The sequence below is a fragment of the Tetrao urogallus genome (assembly GCF_951394365.1).
Source record: "Tetrao urogallus genome assembly, chromosome: 19".
NCBI lineage: Eukaryota > Metazoa > Chordata > Aves > Galliformes > Phasianidae > Tetrao > Tetrao urogallus.
In genome coordinates this window covers 3401637-3426155 of record NC_136832.1, presented here as the reverse complement: position 1 = coordinate 3426155, position 24519 = coordinate 3401637, and the positions used below count along the sequence as shown (strand labels likewise).

Sequence of the window (24519 nt, the reverse complement as noted above, 5' to 3'; positions counted from 1 at the left end):
TGTCAGAGTTGGGTTTTGGATCACTGACACCATAGCAGGGCTGATCCCTTTTTCATACATCCTCAGGAGTGATATTACAAGGCTTCTGACAGAGCACTGTGCTGTCTGCAGTGCATATAAGAACAGCTTCTACATCCCCACTTTCTCTTCCCCAGCATATGAAGTGGCAGCAGCACTTCTGGGAGAAATTACTTACTTCACAACTATAATTAACTCTGGTGAGGAAAACCAAGTATTTCAAACACAATATTAAAAGCCAGACCTTCTTTATCAATGAACAAAGTTCCTAGGTAATCAAAGGCAAGATGCTGATTCATGCCAGATGAGGATCTGACCCTAACAATTAATGACACCTTACAGCCAAAAAAAGCCATGAAAGGTCAGACAGTTCACCTGTACGGTGACAATCCCTATAAAACATCATATGACATATACATAACAGCATCAGGAAAAAGAAATGGAGAAAAAAGCAAAGTGAAGGAGAACAAACAAACAGGATGAGTGCACACACCTCATACTCATTCATTATTCTTTCTCTCCTCCTGTGTTAATGTAATACCAGAAACCATATTTGATTACATCTACCTACATCATAGAGCCTCTAGAACAGATTTTCCAACCAATTACTCGTCCAGCCAGTCATTTCTTGCTACTCCCCTATTGTTAACAGTTAATAAATACCATTACTACAGTCTTAAAAATATTTCCAGGCTCTCTGAAGTAGCTCTCTTCTTCTACTTTAATTACATATTTCCTTTTTCCATCTCTGCCTCTGGTCTCAAGAGATCTCAAGGAAGGTTTGGCACTTGATCCCTCCAAGATCAGAGTCCTCAAGGACCATAAGATAAAAACTCACTTTCATGGTGTGAGATGGTGAGGATAAGCAAGACTCACCGACTGACTGTCATCATCTTCACACTTGATCCTGCACTCGCTGTTGAACTGGAAGCCATTGGAGCACTGGTAGAGCCCATGGAACTTGGAAGGTGGAGGGTCACACGTAACAGGCACACAAGCACCTGGCAGCCATGTGCCATCCTGAGTGCACTGGATCTTAAAGGCCCGCCTTCCCATGCAGAAAAAAAAACACAAGACCGTTCAGTGAGCAGCTGAGTCAGCTAAGAGCCTTTAGAGCTTCTGAGTTCTGCTAGCAGGTGCAGGGAATGAGAGTGCTTGAGCTTTTAACACCTGGGGAACAAATTGTGAATCTGCAGCATGAGGTCTCTGAGTGAAAATAATGATTATTTGTAAAGCCAACACTCAGCCTGAACTCCTCTTTTGGCCTTGAACATATCTCCCAAAAAACTGCTTCCCGGCCCTGTGGGCTGTGGTTGGTTTGAAGTGGGTTTGTGCCAAGTCAGAAGGCCACAACAGTACAACTTTCCCATACGGTTTCAAAGGGGACTCTCCAGTCTGCATATCAAAGAGTACCTCTAAGGTAAGGTCTGTTTTGAGCACTGGCAAAGATTTACAGAGCGAGGTGCCAAATGCCCCCTTGAAAGTGCACAACTATCTTCATGTAGGAAGTATTCAGTGGTGTTCCCTACAGCACCCTGCTATGAATTACTCATCTTTTTTTCCCAAAGTCTTTTTGACCTGTGGCTTTCTGAATCATGCTGACTGTGTGGCAGTGCTATTTTACGTACTTTCTTGCTTTTCTGGAGGATCCAGGAACATGGTAACCTGGTTTGCATTTGTACTTGCAAAATGAGCCCACTTTGTGCTTATCTTCCAGGCAACGAGTGGTCTGAAGATCTGCATTAGGGACGATGGAGGGTGCTCGACACATCAGTTCACACAGAGCCTCTGGAAAGGACCACAGCCCATCCTCCATGCAGGTCAAGTTGCTGTTGTTCCCTGAGAAGGACAAAAAGCAAAGTTAACAACGATCAGCAGGAGCGTTTTTATTTCCCAAATGTCATTATACCCATAATATATCAACAGCCACCTCAGTTGGCTCGGCACATTCAACTGTCCTATGCATCTTTTCTTTCTACGTGATGGTTTTAAATCATTAAGGACTCTGTTTTCAGGAGACAACAGGCAGACAGTGCTTATGGCAGGAAATGCTATAGCGTAGGTGAAACCTCACTGGCTTTGTATTTCTCTTCCTTATTTTGCTCTCTGAAAGAGAGCCTGCTTTGTACATCAGCTCCCTCCTCTCCAAAGCCACGGAGCCACCCACCTTAAGGCAGTGTTCAGTGTCATTACATTCTTCATTCTTCTTCTGCGTTCTACCCGTGCACCAAATCAGTTCTTTTTGTTTCAATTTTGAGCCTTTTGGAGCAGCATCTGTTTGTTAGCATTACAGTCACTACTCCAGCACGTTGAGGAGCCATTCTCAGCTGAGGACTCTCAGTCCTTGGGGACTACTGTGATAAATATGATTCATAATACTCATTAGAGACTTGTTTTCCTGAGGAAGCTTTCCTGGCCAGCACCTCACAGGTAAAAGGTATGATAGATCTCCTTGCTTCTGCTGTGACCTACTTGACTTCAGAAGGTTAAGCTAAGAGTAGCTTTGTCTCAGTGCACTTCACGTTCTTTGTTATTTTATACTCTATGTTAAAAAGGAACAAGCTTTTCCTAAGAAACAAAACACAGCTACAAGCCACTAACCCTTCAAAAATCCCTAAAACTCTATTGAAATCCTTGAGCATTGCTGCAGGAACTCTTCTCAACCCACAAGGCGTATTTTCAGCAGTCAGCCAACTTTGATGTTATCCAAAATAATACTGACAAACTGCAAACCCCAGAGCAATGCCTCCTCCTTGAGAGGAAAGGAAGAGAGCCTGGGCATGATGCTGGAATTCAAAGAAGAAAACAAAAGGCTCTGGAGGGCTCAGGAAGTTATGTGGAGGAGCCCTCCTGCCCTTTCCACAAAGATAAGAGAAGTTTCATTAAATCAGCCCTGGCTTTCTCTCTCCCCTCCCCAGCTGTGGATGATTGCAGAGGTATTTTGAACAGAAGAAAGCTCTTTTCTGGAGCACGAGCATGCTCCTCTGACTCATGCAGCAGCTCTGCAGACCAGTCATGGTGATATCATACTACCACTGCAATGTGATAAGCTGTGACATTACCGACGGTGCTGTCATGACGTCAGTGATTGAATTAGGCGTGAGTCATTTGAACGCCACTCTCCAGAAGTTTAGTGGCAACATCTATTAGTCATCACCGATGGCTGAACACCAAGTGGTGCCATTAACTTACAACTCACAGAATGTCTGGACAAAAGTGAAGTGATGCTAAAACCCACAGCTGTACTCCCTGACCCGTGGTGGGTTATGGGTCCTGCAGCTTCCCCTGCCAGAGTCACCAGCTCCTGCTGGTCATGACTTCTACTCTCTGATGCTCAGCCACTTGGATGCTTGGGGTAATTTTACATTCCTCCAAGTTCATTAACATCAGTTCATTTAGTGGAAGGTTTCTGTGCCCATGGCAGGGGGGTTGGAATGAGCTGATCTTTAAGGTCCCTTCCAACCCAAACCACTGTACGATTCTATGATTCATGAACATTGTTTTCGTGCTCTCCCTCAAAAAAACTCCAAGGATTTTCAGTTAAAAAAACCTCCTTGGTGAAAATGATCCTCTGAGGATGGAAAAAGGGAATTCTTTGATAAAAATCTCCCCCTTGAGCCTTAGCTTTCACTGTGGGTTGGCTTCTTGTGGTTACCTTCCCAAGTCTGAGTTAAAAGAATTGAGTAATTTGGTTATGAGTTAAAAGAATTGAGTAATTTGGTTATGTATAAAGAAATCAACAAACATATCCTTTCACTGAAACGTGGAATACTTCACATGCCTCTTCTGGAATGTGCAGTGAATCCTAGCAGAGGAGGTGACACCAAGTGTACAAAAAGAGCTTATACAGCAATTGTACCTGGGTCAACAACGGCAGTTAAGATTACTTCAGTGCAAGATGACATGTTTATTTGGCTTTAATGTTCTTTCAAATTAACAGTGATAAATTTTCTGGTTTCCTGAGGACCGGATCAGAAAGGTGAGCTGACAGTGAGCAAAAGAGTGGATGGTGCTGAGCAGGATGGGGATGCTACCACCAAAGCAGCAGGAAAGATCGGGGAGAAAAACAGAGAATGTAGGAGAGAATGTCATTTTTAAGAATGAGAACTTGCAGAGATTCTCAAACATGAAGAAAAGAGAAAGTCAGAATTAGGGCAAGACGAGTGAGCAAAATAGAGAAGTGATGGGTGGACCAGGAAAAACAATGATGGGGGACTGTGCCACTGGGACGTGGAACTTTTCAGTCTTCTCCCTCCTTTCCAAGCTCGTGGAGGAGGCATAGAAGAGAGACAGGCACAGAAAAAAAGCAAAGGCATGGGAAAAGATGAGAGTTCAATTTGATTGATCCCCATGACTTTTCTGTGTTTTGGTTGTATGGAAGTAATATTCAGCGTCGTTCCTGCCCGGCCAGCCACGATCAAGCAAAGGTCAAAGGAAGGTAACAGGGAGATGCAAAGGAACTTAGCTTCTAATATAAATAAACCTTCCCTAGACTCTCATAATTCTTCATACTTAAAATATCATAAAGAATTCTAAAAAAGCAACAAAAGTACCATATATTACTGGCATCAGTCTGTGCTAGCTGTGCAGCCTTTCCCAGCTCGGTACCCCCTGTTACCTTTCAGAAGAGCAGGAGGTCGGCACGTGAAGGAACATTTCTTGCCAAAGGTGGTCCCCTCGCTGCAGTTGAACGTGGCTGGGTAGACGTGGTATTGGTCTGGGACACCACAGTCCACGGGCTCGCAGGTCACCTGCTTGCTCCACTTCCCATCCGTGCAGGTCATGGTGATGCTGGACTCCGTCTGGAGGAAGAGACACAACTAAGCCACCACAGCCAGCAAAGGAGAGACCAAAGCTGTTTAAAGCCTGGTAACAACCATTGATTTTGTGTCTCACAAGTAAAACAAAGTCACTGGAGTGCCTTGGGGCACCAGGGCCATGCACACTTGACAGATAGACTCCTCCTGTAGGATTCTGCAATGGACAGACCCAAGAGCATACTTCCCATATGTTTACTTGGCAGAAACTCTCAACAAGAGAGGTTGAATAGAGTTAGTTACTGTGCTCTGACTACCCCAAAGCCACCGTAATGTCAATAGCTACATCAAAACTACACATCAAATCTATGGATTTGAGGAATAACCCAACAACGCAGCAGACCAAAATTCTGAGTACAGAATAAACAACACATCTGCCTTCTAACCAAGAAGGGAAAATGGTCACAGATTAGATGCGATGATTTTGAAAGCACGACTCTTCCCCCCATACCAGAATAAAGAGAGGGACGGGAGAAAGAGAAATGTGAGAAACACAAACACAAGATACTGTGGAAGGGGAAGATACCAGCGAGGAATCTGACCAAGCTGTACAGCAGCACTCCTTTGTCCCTGGGGAATATTTTATTCAGGCTGGTACGCTCGCAGGAGATTTGCACCGCCAGCCATTGATCTGGCTTTATAAAAGGAAGGGAAATTTTTCTAGCACACATCAAAGAGACCTGGATTCCCTTTTTGCAAAAACACCCTAATGGTTTCAGCAGAAGTTCAGACCTGTCTCTCTTTGATATATGGTTGTATTCAGAATGGAAAAAGCAGTCCCAGAGCTGAGAAACTGGACACTTCCCAAGTGGGCACAAAACCCCTTTTCTGGACCATGCAGTTTATTTAAACAGGGAGCACCGCTGATAGAAAAAAAATGCCTTTTCTACACATTTAGAGTAGCACATTTGGGGATTCATGGAATGCTCAGGTGAAATGACACTCTGTGTTCTCATTCCAGTCATTTTGCTCCCCAGTGGCTCTTAATTCTTTATTGTCCAGTGGATTGTTTGCACTATTATATATATATATTCTGTAGCTAGATGATGACTTGAAGATGTCTGTGTTTTCAGGAGGTTGCTGTGTAATTCTGATGGCCACAGGAGAAGAGATGACAGCATATTCCCATGTCTTCATATTGCACGTGCATAGCAGCAGCACCACACTTGTGTTCCAGGCTGGGCGGCTCCAGGACACAGCAAAGCCTGCATCCCCCTTAGCAGATGCTGTTATCAAGTTGTGCTCCAGCACTGTGGCTGTAGGACACCTCAACAGCAGGAGGTTAAAGCATAAACCCAAGGGGCTATCCAAACATAAAGGAAAAGGGTCTGGGACTGTATTCTACTGGATGCTAGCTCTACACTGAGCACAGGGAGGCTCTATCAGTGATGGAGCTTCCACTCCAAGAATTCATTGCTTAGTCTTGGTGTGATCTAGTTTGAGAATAAAAGATTGCTCCTTCTAGCTGACACCTGCTGTTGAAACACACTGTGGGGCACAAGGGAGTTTCTCCAGTGACAGAACTGCTTATCAGATGCTGCTCTGCAGAACACCAAATAAGGAGTTCAAATTACAGAATATAATACAAAAATGGAAACAGATGCAATATCTATGCACAACAGTCACACCTTACAAAAATGGGCAAGAATGTCTTGTCCAAGCCAGCACTTGTGAGGGCATGGTCTTTGTTAGCTGAAGGCTGCTGGACATGACAGCCTTTTGGAAACGCAGCATCCCTGGGGCCACCCTACCTTGGAAGTGATCTCCTGGTACAGCTATACCTCACTGTGCTTTATTTCAGCCTTCTAGAACTCGATGTGACAAAAGATCAGTCTTCTTCACGTTCTCAACTCTGGCATTTTCTCCATGGTACTTTCCCAACAAAACTACTAACCAGTCTGGAAGAGTCACCTCCTTGCAGACCCAGATGCCTTTTTCTTCTCCTGGCACACTGACATGGCCATTTCAGAGAAGCAGAGCCCATGTGGGTAGGACCCGTACTTCTCATCTTTTTCCAATGATTTATTCCACACTTTATATGATGGAAGCTGATGGTCACGTGTAATAATGAAACATTTTAGAGCACGTCTATCACTAAGCAGCATAACTTCAAGTGATAGGAGTGCATGCGTGTAGCAGGACATAACAGAGCCAGCTTCCCACCATGCAGCACGACGATGGCTTTGACTTTAAGCGCAGAGGACAACGCTACCCCAGAAAGCATTGCAGATGGCACCCACTGGCTTACAGCTTCTCCTTCCCAAATGTGCCACCGGAGGGTGGGATCACGGCAGCACCTGGCTGCAGGACCTCAGAAGGAAACACCTCGGGCTATCTGCATACAGCACAGCCCAAGCACTGCTGCCCTGGGATCCGACGTCGGGTCTTTGTGGCAGCATCTGCGCCTGCCTTTGCAGATCTCCCACCTGACGCCTGAGCAGGCATGTGCCTGTTTCGCCTGTCTGCTCTGACAAGGTCACCCTGTGCACAGCAGCCCACGCAAAGCACTCGGTTTTCTCATCTGGTTTATTAGCTGTCACTTTGGGCACTTTGTGCTGCTTTGACTGGCATCGCAGCAACCGCTTCCCTTCCAAAAGAGGTTTAGGCAAGGAGGGAGGGCAGGAGGGAAGGAGAAAAGAAGAAAAAAATACAGGTTGAAATACAGTGGAGAGGATGCAAATTTAAACAAATCTAGTGTCAGAAAGATTTGTTTCTTGGGACTTTTAAGAGCTTGGGAGAATTCATGTCTCCTTCCTGCTGCCCGAGATCCCAGCTGGCTCCTTCTTCAAGCGATGCTTCACGTGTGAAGTTTCCTCTCCTTAAAAATGAACAGCTGTGCCCTCCCCTCTAAGTATTCTTCCACTTCTGCCCACTACTGTGCCTCTAATTGAACCCACATGAGCCTTGCTTTCTTTTCCTGGCATGATTGATGATGCCTTTGCACAACATTAGGGAGCTGCTGGGTTTTAAATAACACCTCTTGACCAGAGCAGCAGTGGTGGTAGCTTCAAGGAGAGATGACAACAAGGAACTGAATGAGCGGGGCTTTCAGTGAAGGACAAGGGGGAGGAAGGCAGTGAAAGACAAAGGGGGGAAGTGGGAGAGAGAAGAAGAAAGAGCGATGGAGTTGTCAGGGGGGTGGGAGGACATTGGGGGAAAATGAAAACATCCCAGGATCTTCTTTGTGAAAAAGATACGTGATGGCTCTGCCTCCATCAGTATGCCAGCCCATTTTGTTGTTGTCGAAATCCCTAAATGAAGATGAGAGGGAGCCTCAGAGAAAGAAAACAGCTCAGGTTTTGTTTTGTTTCGTTTTAACAGCAGCAAATGGTTGCTGCTGCACATGGGGCTGATGTGTTTTAGGGTTTGGTGATTTTATGGAGTTTTACAGGGTTTGGGAACAGGAACTTCTCAGAGAGCAAAGATGAATGAAGTTTTTTTCCCCAAGCTTTTTTAAAATGGTGGCTTCAAGAAGACACAGAGGCCAGAAAGTGCAGGAACTGTTCGGATGATTTTCAAAAAACCTTTAGAAGTAAAAGATTGATTTGAAATGTGACTTGTGCCCTTCCATCTCCAAGGTGCTTTTGAAAACTTTGCTTTTAATTCTCTGTTCATCTTTTCTTTTAATTTTTTTTCCTGCCGTTCAGTGAATTACAGAAGATGGATGTGGTTCAGATGCTAAACCAGAGCATCCTCACTTGTGTGTCAGTCATCATCAGCATGCTGCAGTCATGGGCCACCAATGTTTGGGCTGCTCTTTGAGGTGCTGCACCTCTCCTTTGTCTCCTTTCCCTCAAGAATGAAGTATCAGCATGTATAAAACTCCTTTCCTTCCTCCTCCTTGTGGACCCCTCCACGCTGTCAGTTAAGCAGGAAAAATACAGCCCTCGTCCCACCAACCAGTCTAACCAGGACACACACCCAACTGAATTACAGCAGTGAAAGAACCACCAGCTTTACAGCTTGCAGGAAAAGCATCAAGTCCCATGAGCAGAGATAACAAGCCACGTATCCCATCTCATCTCCAACTGCCTGTGATCAGAAGAAGAACCGAAGCTGGGAAAGATTTGTGGCAGGAGCACCATGCAATTCAATACAACACAATGCAAGGAGTCCAAACCACAGATTCTGGAGTTGCTCTGATAGTTCATTTCTTGCATGCACGTTCCACAAATTCTGGCTTGAAACACCTTACAGAAAGAAATAAAACAAGATGATGTGGAAAGAAACTGTCTGTTCCTGTTCAACAGACCTCTGAAGCACATGCATATACTTGCAAAGCATGTGCTGATAGCACTCTGCTGAGCAGGGACATCTCTAAGATGCTTCACTCCATCCCTGCACAGCACAGAGCAAACAAATCCATAGGGCTCTCAGATTGTATCAGTGGTAAAAAGACAAAAAGTGCAATAGTAGAGCAGAGCGAGAGGAAGGATGTTGTAATAAGCAGTGAATCACATTAGCTAAGGGTGCTAAAAGCCTCTGCTCCTGTCATATGAATCTGATCAAGGCTCCGAAACCAAACTTCTCAGAGCAAAACCATACACAGTTGGCTGAGCCTCCCCAAAAGGTACTTTTTGCATTTAAATAACGCAGCGCTGGTGAAACACGTTTAGGCTGTTTCATTTGGTTTTGGATTCCTGTGCGCTCAATGTACAGATCATTTCCAACTATTTCCTGGTTCAGCCATTCAGGCTCGTTTGAGAACTTGTTTTCTGTTCTGTAAAACTGCTCAGCTGGAGCTGGGGTTCTGGTGCTGATGCCAATTAGGGTGGAAGAGGCCCAGCTCGCGGGGTCCTGTATTTGTTTTGTAATTGAGTTGAAAGGGCTGACTCATTCCCCTCCTCTCTGTCTCCCCTCTCTGGGAGCTCGTGAAGAACACGATAGCTCACAACTACAGACAAGCTGCTGAGAGCAGCTGCCTGCCCCCAGCCCCAGATGTGTGTGCTGTCCCACAGCAGGCAGGAAGGTGCCAATGGAGGCCACCACCACCCCATCATGACAAGACCTCTGCTTCAGGCACATGCCCATCTACCATGTGCACATTTTGCCCCCAAATAATGCATCTGTGCGTTTTCCCAGTGCTTAAGGAAACTGGCAGTTCTTCTGAATGCCTCGTGCTCTGCACTGGGCCATGTGCATTTGTGAGATTGGATTACTGCAGGAGAACAGCAAATGAAACCCAAACCACTGGGATGAGTTTTCTATGCTTTGGTTGGAAGCAAACAGATTTACATGCTTCTCCCTCCCTGATATGCATGTGTGCTGGGAAGCAGGTGGACTGAGATGCTGTAAAGGAGTTAAGACATTGTTAGCCCCAACACTAGGAACAAAAGGAGAAATTTTGCTTAGAAACTGAAAAATAGAAAAAAAATAGAAAAATAAACACCCCACTCCCCCAAAAAAACAACCCAAGAAACTCCATTTGGTTGAGTAAAGCCAGTGAGATCAGAGAAGGCCTGTGCACACAATTAAACATTCTGGGTTGAAAAATCATAGAATCATAGAATGGCCTGGGTTGAAAAGGGCCATAATGATCATCTAGTTTCAACTCCCCAAAATCTCTAAAATTGGGCAACATCTGAGATTTGCTCACTGTCAGAACCTCTTCATGCAGTCAGATGGCTCCTACTTGGACAAAAACTATTTGGATAAGGTCCTGTCCCAAAGCTGAGCTGAGATTTTGGGTTATTTCTCAACTTCTCCACACCCATTTGCTCATCCATCTTTTGTCGGTCACACAAAACCAGCAGCACAAACCTGGCTCTTGCTGAGATCGTCATCCCTCTGGACTTGCAGAATGTAGCCCGTCCTGCAGCTCACGTTGCACTGGGCTCCGTTGTACCACCCGCCCCCGGTGCAGTTCAGCAACGCGTTGTCGATCTCCAGCTTCTGGCAGTCTGTGGCTTCACAGGAGTAATGGACACAGCTGTGGGGAGACAAGAAGTGGCATCTGCATTCAGTTCCTTTAGTTCATTCAAAAAAAAAAAAGAAAAAAAGCAAGCTTGTGTGCCAGGCTGCAGGGATATGCTTGCATGCCGGACCCACTCAGCAAATTGCTCCTGACCAACCAGCACACCCTTTAGCTGCATCTTCTGAAGGACCGGGGCAGTGGGAATGGTGATGACAACGAGAGCAAATGACGGGTCCTGTGGCAAAAGGGAAGGGCCTGCCAAGTCTGCAGAACGGCTTTCTGCTCTGCAACACTCTCAGAGAGAAACAACACAAACAACAGCAGCATGGCCTTCCTGCGCTGTACCAACATGCATCTGTACATGTGAGCAATCCTTCCAGAGCAGTGCTTGTGTCCCATCCGAGCTACAGTCTCTGCTGAATTCAGGAGTGCCTGATACTGCCAGTGATAACTGTGCATGTGTGTACGTGTGAGGAAGGGTTTCTCTTATCTCTGCGAAACTCGATAGCAATCAACACATCCACTTTATTCCACTTCACGGGGAACACCAAATATCAGTCGTGTAGCTGTGTTGATAAGCTCTTATCAAGCTCAGCAGCATGCTGTCATTTCAGATCTCTCTGGTTGCTGTCCTGCCATCCATAAAATGTTTCCCCAGATGGAAACTCACCGCTCTCCCTGCCGTGAATTATTCTAACATTCAGCATAACTTGTAAAAAGAGCATTTTGTTTTATTCCTGTATACTCGGAGATGTCTAGCAGACATCAGATCTTTAACCATTTCTGATGACCTGAGTCAAACATTTTAGCATATCATGAAATGGAGTGTGGGACGGTCCCTCGGCTCCAGGGCAATGAAAGTATTGAGAATCCTAAAGAAAATGCAAAAATATTCTGCTGGATTTGTGACAGAGTTTCTGGCGTTAAAGACTTCTACAAAGCAATTTGCCTTTGCTGAGAGTTAAACTGAATTTAAATTACATACAGCTAAATTCTGAGGAGGGAAAATCTTGACACCATTCACCAACTTTATGAGTGAAGAACCCAAAACACCAGAAGTTACAGAAGGAGGTAATGCATCAACACACATCTCTTGAAACTCATTACAAGCCAGATATTCCTATCTCCTAGAAAACAGGTTAAGAGCCACCAAAAAGCCATCCACCTCACTAAGCACAGGACTTAGCATGTCCATGATGTTTTGCTGTGTTCAAAGCATTGTGCAGACATAATCTAATTAATTTTCATGACACCCCTGTGAGACACCTGGGCTGGTGTTGTTATGCCCACATCAGTGATGGAGAAGCACATTTGCACATGTCTCTGCTGAGTTCCGTGCCAGGTGAAATGACAGCATTATGATCTCCACAGCTCATTTCTCTGTCCCAGACCAGTGCTATATGAGAAGTGCTTGCTGCCTGTAATTTAAGGTTGCTTGTTCAGTGGCAGCCCTTCCCTGCAGTGTGATGGGCTGTACGCAATTCCTACATTCAAACAGATCTTATTTTCTCACCCTGCACAAAGTACTGACATCAGTGGGGCTGAGGAAGAAGAATTCTGCCTCTGCACTGGCCAGCTCAGTACCCTCATACACAACACATAGCACGCGGTCTGCCAGCAGTATGACTGATAAGTGGTGCTCATCACAGAGCACGATGACCCTGCTTTCATAGGACCCCTCTCCACCAAGGGCTTCATACATGTTTTCTAGTCACTGCAACTCACTGCCTGACCTACAAATTTAAACTGCCACTGATTTCACTTTTCACTGGTGAGTAAGGCTGTGCATGAGATGGGGGAAGAACAACTGGCTGGTACATCCTAGAGCCCAAGGTGGCCTCCTCCTGCAGGGAAACAAGGTGAGAATAGACAATGCCCAATACGAATCAAATGCCCAATACAAATCAGCCAAGAGCGTGAACTGCAGCACGTGAGGCTGCCCAGGGCAGCTGGGTAGTCACCAGTTGAGTACCTCACCAGTTAATCAGAAGAGTGTCTGAACACGGACGCTCAGAGAGCGTAACCGATGAATGATGCCTCACTGAATCCTCACCACGTGTCCCAGTTCACCTACATGTGAGATCTAAGCATTATTTCATTCCCCTCCATTTTTCAGACAGTGAAGCTGCCATATGAGTTCCTTCCATGCCAAGACTCCAGAGACAAGGAAGTTGACTCATTGAGGAAAAACACGAACATCGCCGCCAAGCCATTCTCAGAAGCACAATATTGCAAACCTTCATGCCCATTGCAAAACATGCAAAATCTGAAAACATTTTTGCACAAAACTTGGAGAAGTAAAATAACAGAAGACCTCTTTCATATAATGTCTCATGTTAACCAATGTTCAACGCATCGATATAGAACTGAATTCAGGCTTGAATGGCTTCCAAAGGAAGCCTAAGAAAACTTTTGCAACTTGCACAAAGAGAAATCTGGAGAAACGTGGAGCAACACAAGAAGTGGCATTGCTTTCCATTTCCTTCAATGTAAAGGACAGAAAGAATCTAATTTCTAGAGTTCAGATCAGGACACCAGATGAGCAAGCCTGGGCTTAAAAGTCCTACAGAACTGAAACGCCACAGACAAAGGCATTAAGAAACACTTATTGTGATGTTCTTCTTTCTGTTTACAAGTCCCCTTGTGGTCTTCTTAACTGGCCAGGGAACATTTTTAGCCACCCCCCCCCAGGCTCCAGATTATGCCTTGGTTAGCAGATCATCTGGGCAGCTCTCTCTGTCTGTAACTCTATATGAATGACTTCAGTGACAAACAATACAACCATTCACTTTTGTAAAAAAACAACCACTGCCACCAAATGTTTCTAATTTAAATATTTCTGGTTCTCTAGCTACTGGTTCCAATTTGGTATCAGCTACTGTCAGCCATAAATCCCAATGAATTTTGAAGTCACGATCTTGAATTGAGTTCTGCAAATGTGGAATAAAGGAGAAATGAATATCTGCAAGTAGGAAACTTAGACAAAGAACCCATCACATCCGTATTACAGAACTGTGGGTTACAGAAGCTCTTGCTTGGGTACTGTCATTTAACAGTGGTTAATCATCACATGTTCCAGAAACTGTGAAGTACTCTGGAAAGAAACAATATAGAGTATCTGAGCATTAAATCACTTCTACTATAACTGATGTTGCTTCCTGGCATGGGACAGCTCAACCCATTTTCTTGCAATCAAAACTGGGTGACTTCATCAACACTGCCTATTCCAAGTCATCCCTGGTCTATCCTGACTCCCCAGATGCATCTGGGAATTGCTTGCAAAAGTACTGGACAAAAGCCAGGAAAGTGACCCAAAGAACCACTCAACATTCCGATATAAATAGGAATCAAGCTTTGGTGCCTGGGTTATTCTCTGACGTTGTGTATTTTACCAGATCCACCTCATGATTCACCTGTTCCTGTTCTTGCTCTAAGAACGAACAACTTCCTAAAACAACATTTTTGCACCGCTGAGTGCAAGAATTTTTTTGTAGTTTCCACTGCCCGCAGTATGTTAAAAACACAGATCAAGACAAACCATTTCAGTGATGTAAAAAGCCCTGAGCTGTGTTAGTTTCACATGCAAGCTGAAGTTCTAAGCCAGTTCTTACTTTACTCAAATCCATTCTGCCCATCCCTAATCTAAATGAGCTCAGTCATTAGCCTCTAAATCTTTATTTCTCTGTGCCAATATTGGCCCCAGTTCAGCAAGGCACTTAAATATGTGCTTAACTTCAAAAGCATGGTTAAGTCCCAGTGATAGATTTGACTACAGGGGGATGTAAGCAAATAGCTGGAGGCTTTGCTAAATTGGGGTCTCGGTGACACAATCCTAGAAACATTTGTATTTTAACATGTTTATAGAAAATTGTAACAATTAAGTGGAACTCTTCCTTCCCCACACAAAAACAAATCAGCACTTCCTCCTTCGAAAAGCTTACAGCAGCCAAATGTTTTTTTCCTTAACCTTGGGGTCAAGCACTTTTCCAAAAACTCATCTTAACACAGTGCCCCAATTACCTGCTTCCTTAGCGACAGCTTTGGCACATATATATGCATAGGTGAGCATAAAGGAATGCAGCACACATCTGTGTACGAGAGAACTTCAACCATCATCCAGTCCATAAAGTCCCTGTTCCTCAGCCTAGGCCAACTAGGCTGCAGACCTGGAGCATCCTGAGGTTTTGTTCAGTAGCACCATGCATACATCTCACACCATATGGCCTTCTGAGGGTGTTTCTGGAAAGATTTATGGTTACAGTAAGTTTGTCTTCTCCCTCTGAAGACAGGAGTAAGTTCTCTCTCTAATCCAAAGACAGATGTGCCATTTGGAGAAGCAAAGGCTGCCTTCACATTCTTTGCTGCAGCTTCAGAAGTGAAAAAGGTACGAACTGCAAGGGTGGCAATGAGTTTATTTTCTTTGGATTTCCAAATAAACCCAAATTGATCTCCTTGTACGAACACAAAAAACTCCAAGAAATCTACCTGAATCCTGGAGCAAGATGGGGACTGGTGAGCCTGTGCTGATCATGCCATTGGAAGAGCAGGGCAGCCCTGTTTGCATCACATCTGGTCCATGAGAGCGACCAACACTGCAGGCACCACAGCCACGATCCCCTCAGCAATCTGACTGCAGTGCCGCCCAGTCCGACCCCAACAGCAATCCCAACAAACCCCCAGATGCAAACAGGTGGGGTCAGGAACGCACAACAACATTGAGATTTACTGAAAACACTCCATCCAGCCCCAGGTGAGCTGTGGGGGAGCAGAGGCAGGGCATGCCTGTCCCCACATTTGATGGGGCAACAGCCCCAGGGATGGGCTCGGTGCACACCATATTGTGAACTGTGCTGCCCAGGGGCCCTGTGGAACCCATAATGCACTCAGGGCCCCACACACTGGGGCAGGCCTGGGTGCCTGTGTGCTCACAGCCCCGCCAGCTCTCCACAAACAAAGAAATGGCATCGCGTTCCACTTTAATAAAAGCCAAATGATGCCGTCTGCCAATTACCAAAATGGGGCGAAGGTTAAAAACCCACTGAATTATAACACATGTCACAGACCAAAGCTCCTATGATTAACAGTTCTGTGAGAAATTCATTAATTTCACCAGAACCAAGCTGACAGAGATTGTGCTTAATGACAGAACACAGGGCAGGGGGAAGGGGCAGGGGAAAGGCGGCCCACACAGTACATAGAAAGCTGCATTAAATAACAAAAACAGAGATGAGGAGACCTGTTCTTTTGGTATAAAAAGGAAAAAAATAACTACAGTTATAAAGGGCAATTGCGTTTGCTACACTACTGAAGATTTAATTTCTTGTTGGAGGAGCTGACAGCAGAAGAGAACAAGAGCAAAGGGGATGGAGTGGGCTCCTTCTCCTTGGGACCAGGTGGGATGAAGGGGGAATGCTGCCCTAGGAGAAGGCAGGGAATGCCTTGCCAGGCATGGGCAGCCCCTGCTCTTGTTTCCTACATGGCGACAAAGTCAAAGTCCTGACTGCTGAGGAACCACTGCCAAAGGCAGCCTGAATGCACAGGTTTCCATGGTGCTCAAATGACCGCGTTGGGGGGAACGATACGACTGCTTCTGCTCATCCCATTTCACTGCCACAGAATCATAGAGTCATTAAAGTTGGAAAGGACCACTAAGATCAATCCATCTCTACCATGCCCTCTGACCTATATCTTCTCCACAAGGCTGAACAGGAAATAATACAAGCGCAATCATTTCAGCTACGTAAGTACAAAAACAGTGCCAGAGAACTAACTGGTCGCCATATCTGGTCTGAGGAATGCAATGTGAAAATAAAGCTCATTGCTTTTACAGCCCATCTCCAGTAGTTGGGTAAAGCTTGTGGTCAGCTGTGGCAGAAAACAACAACAACAACTGGAAAAACACAACTGGAAAGTACAGAGAATTTTCTTAAATCCTCTATAAATGCCTTCAGAAGGATGGAATGGATTTTCAAAAAGAGCTAACGATGGCTAAGGACAGCTACCTATAAAGTTGGATGGGATTTTTACATTTAAGCTCCTTTTTCTCTTTAAAAGTATAAACTGTAATGCATATTTTCAGGAGGAAAAAGAAGAGCACGTGTTTTATTATCATTTATTAGGTTGCCCCTAACTCATGGGAAAGATCCATTCACCCTCATAATAAAAACGGTGTTCACATTTAAGGGCCAATATATTTCTTCTCACTCACATATTTAAAGTCTGCACCCTTGCCTAGAAGTGCCTGTATCTGCCTATAAATCCTCTCCAACCAAAATAATTCTCCTTGAAGAGAGAGAAATAATATCTCTTGTAGAGAGAAGCCAAAAAGCAGGCAAAAATATCCATGTTTACCTAAGGAAAATGAAAGCGGTGAAGTCAATGCTTGTGCATAAGAAGGAAAAGTTCCTTTCAAAAATAACTAAATAAAAAGAAATTGTATCAGGCAATTGCAACCAGTGGGGAAAGGGTAGTAGGAAGTGTGGGCTGCATGGGATCATGCTCAGATGAGGTCTGGCAAAGAACATGAGTGGTAAAAGGGGAGTACCTAGCCCCTAACCTGGTTAAGATGAATACAAGAAGTCCTTCTCTATGTTCTTACTGGGGAAAACAATGAAGCAGAAAGGGAGCAAGGGGCCTTGATGCTCACCTGCCTCTTGGCTGCACAGCTCAACACACAACATCTTGGAACTGCTTAGAGCTCATGGTACAGAATACAGCACACACCATCACCCCAAATGATCTCACCACAGGGCCAGATGGATATCTTCCATTACAGCACTGCACTCAGTGGAAAAAACCCCACTGATTTCAACTGGCTTTGGATCAGGGCTCTCTTTCAGTCTCTGGTTCCTTGACTGACATGGGCAGCTCAAAGTCCAACCCAGCACTGCAACCTGCAAGACCTGCAATGTTCCCCTGAATAAGAAGGGAAGTGGCTGATGTGTTAGAGAGCAAAGGGCTGGGACAGTGAGCTGCACTGGCAACACGAAACACTCCCAAAAATTCAAGGAAAAGGAGAAAAAAAAAGAGCAGCAAAGAGAGGGTGATCCTTCTTCAGGAGATTTCTCAAGGCTGCGTCGCTGCACTGCAGAGGCCCTCTGAAGCTTTGCCTAAGGGGAAAGCATTTTTTAATAAGGAAATAACTTTCTAAACACAGAGCACTTCTAATTTCATAAGCGAACAAACGGTTCAGTCCCCACTGCAAAACGAGAGGGAGGAATGCGGTCCTGTGCCCCCGTGTGCTCCCTGTGCTTTGCACCTTCCACGGGTCCTTCTCCCTCTTTTTCTGTCCCTCCTGCACTGGGCTTTGGCCAAACATGCACAAACTGCACTTTTCATCTGCAACTCGGTGCTGCTGTCTTTGGGCCTCTCCATTTACACAACCTATTGCACGGAACGATCAGACTCCTTGAATCTAGGTCAGAACACACTGACTGGATTGATTTAGCTATAGATATACTCTTTTTTCTTTTTTTTTTTCCCTCTTTATTATTATTTTCCCTTCCCTCTCCCCTTTCTCACCCTCCCCCCTTTCCTGGAATCAAAGCAGCTCCTAAAAGCACGCCAGAACATTATCAAAAACCTGACAGCCTGCTTAGGAGGCTGAGCAGAGCTTTGCTGGGATGTGCGACTTGTTTTACTATTGCTGCCGCTATGCTATGACGACCGCTCACAACTTGGAATTCACAGCAGGAAAAAAAAAATGATTCTTTCAGGGGTTTTGCTAAATTCTCCCCTCTTCTTTTCACCACTCCGCTGAAAGGCTCCGCAAAGCTGCCGCACCAGAGGCCACCAAAGGTCAGCATCTCTGTGGGATGCTGTAAAGCAGAGACCGAGAGGGGTTGGTGGTGATCTATTGATGTGTCTGCAATAACAACAAGAATAAAACGGCAGCCATAAACCTTTCATCCTGGGGGGTCCCACTGAGCTTTTCAGAACGCGGGAAGGATCCGGAGAGGTGCGGAGGGCACTGCCGCAGCCGTGGGAGCACCGCAAGGCTGGGAGCGCGGGGCTGAGCACCAGGCAGGATGCAGGGCATCACTTTGTGCCCGCACGGACGCTTCCATGGGAGGTCCCCCCAGCGCTTCAGCAGCACAAAGCCGGCCAGATCCGGGCCGACGTGTGAGCGGCTGCAAGAGGGGGGATGCACGGGGTGTTAACTGGCCCCAATTCCAAGCGCAGGATAAAGGAGGGAGGAGAAAGGAAGAGGAAATAATTCACTAGCGGTATCCTATACGGGTTAAATGTCCCATCCATCCTGCTCAATAAGAACAGCGCCAGTTTCTCAGCGGCAGCACAAAGGGGTCAGCAGGGTTCAGGCTCGGTGCCCCCCTGCCCTCCCTGCCCGGTGTGGGGCGGTGGGTGGGGGTGAGGGCGCGGGCCGGCGGCTCACCTCTGCTCTGCCGGGCTGTACGTCTGTCCTCGCTGGCAGCTGCTGACGGTGATGGGGTCGAAGTTGTGGAAGGAACGCAGGGCCACCCCGGAGATGGCCACAAACTGGGAGCTGAAGCTAATGAGGACAGCCTGGGTGTGATAAAAAGGGTGACTGAGGTCATGGATGACGGGGATAATCAGGGGATTGTTCCTGCAGCTCAGGACGTGGACACCTGCCAGAGGAGAGACAAGATCAGAGGAAGGGTCAGATCGAGCACAATCACTTCCCGAAGCCGTGAGCACTTCAGAAGCATTTCACCCATAGGAATGGCCCTATAGAGCTGAAAAGTTATGGTAAGCTGCCTGGAGGGGCTTCCCAAATCGCTCTGGAGAGCTTAGCACAGAAGTATATCCCTGCAGACAGCTGAAGAAAGGCTGCCATTCTCTCGGTGAGCGCGGCAGACTCTCTTTAGACCACAGCCACATTTCTATTGTGCTCTGTTAAATCAGGAGCAACCATCACGGAGGAAGCGGAGTTGAGCTATTGTGAAACCAGTCGGAGGGGACAGTTGGAGCCTTTATCCCGTGCATCAAATGGGACCGGCAGGCTGGGTGGCTTTGTGCACCATGGGCAGTGCACCAGTGGCTTGTTTGTAGCTGTGCATGTCATTAGCACCCAACATAAAACTTTTCCTTCTTTTTTTTTTTTCTTTTGCATGACCTGTATGCCAAGTGTGCTCAGTTTTGCTTTTCATTAATGGTTTCCAGCCTTGGGATATCTCGCTCTTTCCTAAAAAGGGCAAAGGTGGTCCCAAAAAGAGAAGTGAGGGTGATGGACCCTCTGAAGATTTCACAGGTGACAAGAATTGCATCTCAAGAAAATAAAAGCATCTCAAGAGGTTGAGGTGCTCAGCAGCACCAAAGAGGTGCTGAGGGGACTTTTCAGTCCCATTTCCAGCAGAGCAGGTGCTCGTGACCATCAGGATGAAATCCCCACCTGACTTCCCACGGGCCCAACGCACCTGGGGGGCAGCTGAGAGAACAGACAGCCGCCTCCTGTCCTCAGCACCCCTTCCTGCAGGCTCAGGCTGGGTGGCTGACAGCAAAGCCCTGCCCCGGCAGCTCCGTGGCACCGCTCCGAGGATCCGCTTGGCTTCGGCTCCACTCACATTGCTGGAGCTCCCCCAGCAACGGCTTTGGCCCAGGCCCTTTGGCTACCCCGATACGCTCCCGACTTTGAAATAAAACAAATCCTATTTGCATGTTTAACTGGCTCAGGGATCACTATTATTATTATTTTTTTTTTTTCCAGTTCAGGTTTCTTGGTTCAAAAGGGGAGGAATTTAAAAAAAAAAAAAAAGGTTTTCATTTTTTTCTCCTTAGAAAGTGATTTCCTGTGAATTAAGACAGATTTCTGACCACTCTCTTTAAACATCTCCTACCTTCTCCTTTAAAACAATCTTCCTGTAATAAAAATAAAAAAAATACTAAAAAAAAAAAGCCAACCTCTCATTGTTTTGGTCTTTATCTGACCCTGAAATAACCCCCCTGTCTACTTGCCTCCCACAAGTCTTTTGATATCAGCTCCTTGTGGAACGGTGCACGTTTCTCACTTACAAACAGGTGCAGTTAATACTTGAAATCCTGAGTTCCCAAATTCCTTGGAAGTTTCTGCCTTCTCTGATGGAAAGCCAAAAAAGAACTTATGGTATGAGGCTGTTTATTCACTTCAGTTTCATTCCTTGCACTCAGGTGGTGTCCACAACAAACCAGACCTCAGAGCTGTGCTGCAGTTGCTGGTGCTTTCTGATCCCAGCAACTTAAACAGAGGCTTAACAAGTCAAGTTCATTTAATCAACCTGACTTCATCAGCAAAAAAATCACCCAGGACAGCACAGGGACCCATGGCAGGGCAGTGAGAGCTGTCCACATTTGCCCCCATTGCTCTGTGTCCACCTTTTGAGCCCTCAGTGCCCCTTGTAATGCACCCCAGTATCTACAAATGCTCTGAATTAACAATGCTGGTGTTTGGCATCCCAGCCTCTCCATCTCCTACCAAAGCTCAAAAGAAGTTTCTCATTATTTTCTGGGAGTCCACATGGAAAAAACCTCGTTCTGGTCAGAGAGGAAACAGAACTTCTGGATACACTGCAAACTTTGCTCAGGGGTATGAGCTTTAGTGCACTGAGGACTGACCAAGCTTTAAAACACTGCTTCTACCTTCTGGCTGGACTTGTCATTTGCAGCTGTTTAGGGCTGGCCAACTGTCCTGCATCCAGTGTATGCCAAAGTTTGAATCTCAGCTGCAGCTTCCAGCTTGTTGCCGTGATAATTCAAAAATATCAAATGAAACATAGGGGAAAAGGGCTTTGTGCTGCACTGAGACCTGAGTGAAAGCAGCAATGGGAGCTCTGCCTGAGTGAAAAGTACTGGGTAACCTACCTACACCTCTCCTCTGCTCCAGGAGAGCCTCCCTGAGAAGGTCAGAGGGGCTTTTCTATGATGAAGGGAGCATCTCAGCCGGGGAGATCTGCAGGCATCTGCTTAAACCGTGCCAAAGCCATGTCGCAACTTCATCCAGGATTTCATAACTCACCCTCAGTTTCCTCTTTGCTCCTCTTTCTTGTTCTCTTTCTCTTATAATCTGTGTCTTTACAAAATATTGCATTAAGTATTTGTTGGCACGTTTGTGTCTCCGTCATTTATTTCTCAGAGGGAAAGAGCTATGTGCCACTGTTTTGCAAATGGAGGATAAAAACCAATCCAGGGCTCTGGCCAACTGGGAGCTATTCTGACTCAACCTGCACAATTGCTCTGAATTTCTCTTTGTTCTCTGACAAGAGACACCACACACACTGTCTTTCTTTTATTCTACATCCCACCAACATTACATATTACACTGGACAGTCATCCAACACCTTTCACTTATGCGTGTCCCTTCTTCTTGGGGTTTGAGCTTGTTGAAACCACAAAATTCTGGGCACAGAAAGCTGGGGGAGGGGGATGAGTTGCCTTAAAGCTTTCAAGATGGCACTGTCAGCTTTCTTCCCAGTTCATAAAAGGGCAAAGGAAGGCTGGAAAAGAACTTCATAAGCCCTACCCTGCCCACAGAGCTGGGAGCCAGGGAGAGCTCCTTGGTCCTCAAGCTCAAATGCGGATGTAATCAGAGCATGAGACACAACTTTCCCAGGTATTTGTCCTCGAAGCAGAGGTACAAACGGTCTATCCAGGGACTTCACCACGACTAGCAGGTCCATAGCTTCTGCCAGGCACAGGCTTGAGGCAACGCATCTGTCATCCAGCCCATGTGGACCTTGTTTGACCTTCATCAAACCTGGCACATTTTGCCCTAGGTGAACTGATGTTTCTCATGAAGAGGTTGTTACCCCAGAAAGAAAAGGATCTGTATGAGTAATAAAGCTTTTCCATTGTAAGGCATCAAAGCATCTTGATGATGATTTTCTTACGCTGGACAATGGCACCAGCAAATGGCCCTCACACAGCTGGCTCAGCAGCCATCCCTGGATCCCTTCCAGAGCTTATGGGAGGTATTACAATGAAGCTTTAGAAGATGCAGTTTCCAGACCATTAAACAGCTGTGGAAACCTCCCTGCGAGCAGGGCTAGATGCAGCCCCTTCTGACTGGGCAATCCAACCAACTACACCTTGTGAAACAGAAGCATTTGCTGCTCCAGCTGCCACAGAATGGGGTTAATGTCTCTCTCTCTGCTACCAGCAATTCATCTGTATCACTGTAAATGTCCCTCCGGGGGGGTTCTCTGCATGAAGCACTAACGTGATCTTATTCTAATGACTAAATGGGAACTAAACTCTTCTGAAAATGGAGAGGTATGGAGAAATGTCTGGGCAAAACGTTCCATCGCTTTCCACAGACTTCAGTCAAACTCAGGTCTTGGGGCATTAAGCAAGCGTTCTTTCTGTCTGACCTTGAAAAAACTAAGTAGGAGTACATGTCATAATTTGTGAATGGAGCTTCCATTACACTAGCAATAAAGAGGGCCTTAAATTCAATACAATCTCACCCAGATCGTGGCTTTGCTCTTTGGTGTCAAACAGCTGCACACCAATGGTCTCCTGCTTCTGATCCAGGTAATAGGTCCCATCAGTTACCAAGTGGACAAGGACTGCTGCAGCCACCATTGGCGTGGAAAAGTAAGCCTGGGAAAACAAAAGCCCCACATGGGTTTAGATGGAGAAAAGTGCAGATGTGCTGTACTTGAAAAAAATACAAAGAGCCAATGCTGAACTTTTAAAAGATCAATTTTCATTCCAGGTCACGGAGATGTCTTCTCTTCCAATCTCTCCTACACAAACTAGCTTAAACTGGAGTTAAAAAGCCCTGCAGCTGGAGCTGCAACCTCTAAGAAACTCCCTAGACCTGCCACAGGAACGGACTTCACCACTGACTCCCTAGATGGTGTTCAGAGACTTTGTTTTGCCATTTCCCACTAAACATACTTCAAAGAAAGTTGCTGCTTGGCCCTGGGAAGGCAGTCCCATGGTATTTTGTCTAGTGGAGCAACTTCATACAAGCAGGCAAAGAGACGCGTGTTGTTCACAAGTCTTACTGCTTACCTTTAGCCAGAAAATGGTCTGTGCCATGTGGGAGTACTGGAAGTTGGCAGTGCAGGGATACCAGGCATACTGGGAAACACCATCGTTCAGGTCAATCACCTTCGTGCGACACGTCTGAGGGAGAAAGAAGAAACATCCAAACAGATGTAGGTGTCAGCAGGGAAGGACTGTGACTATTTAAAGCAGGGGAAAAAAGTCCAGGTGCACTGCTAGGATAAAATAATACACACCAGTGACATTTCTAAATACCACGAGGTTATTCAAAAGTTAAGTTTCCAGGTCTTCCACCTCAATGAGAAAAACTGAAACATAAAAAGGAGCAAAAGGCTCACAGCAGCCGGATGGCAGCCAACAGTTCCCTCTTAATTTGGTACAACAAGGGCCTTGACAGCGTGCAGCCCAGCTCTGCTCCCACCCAAACAGACCGCAGCTCTTCCCTCTGGACTCGAAGTGACGACCGCTTCTGAACATGCCAACTCCAAGCACAGACAGTCTGCAGATGCTCTCCACAGTACTCAAGCAATGTCCTATTTAAACCTGCATGTTGCTGTAACCCCAGGGAAGCCACAGATGGCCATATAAACTTGGAAAGAGGCGTAGCCAGGAAAGTACAACCCAATTTCAGCAAACTCGTTTCTCTTTTTGTTAACTAGTTTCTGTAATTTGAATCGTTTTCTTATATCTACAGTACTTTCCATGGCAGGCAGCAGTGGGATTATTATTTCTCTTTTCAGTGAAGAACAAGTAGATGAATCCCAAATGCTGGCACAGATGAAAAGCCCAAATGAGAGAATGCCTGAA

At 45.9% G+C, this 24519-nt stretch overlaps 1 protein-coding gene across 1 annotated transcript in view; it reads right to left on the bottom strand.

Moving 5' to 3' along the window:
* Positions 1 to 24519, bottom strand: part of PAPPA (pappalysin 1) — a gene marked incomplete at its 3' end in the record, with an annotated part of 167341 nt that overhangs the window by 25753 nt on the left and 117069 nt on the right. Inside the window, exons 11-17 of the mRNA XM_079544568.1 lie at positions 23719 to 23832; positions 23166 to 23301; positions 19142 to 19355; positions 10596 to 10764; positions 4637 to 4820; positions 1647 to 1857; positions 895 to 1066 (exon numbers count right to left, since the gene is read on the bottom strand). Coding sequence (XP_079400694.1) covers positions 895 to 1066; positions 1647 to 1857; positions 4637 to 4820; positions 10596 to 10764; positions 19142 to 19355; positions 23166 to 23301; positions 23719 to 23832 — 1200 coding nt within the window. The remainder of the gene's footprint in view (positions 1 to 894; positions 1067 to 1646; positions 1858 to 4636; positions 4821 to 10595; positions 10765 to 19141; positions 19356 to 23165; positions 23302 to 23718; positions 23833 to 24519) is intronic.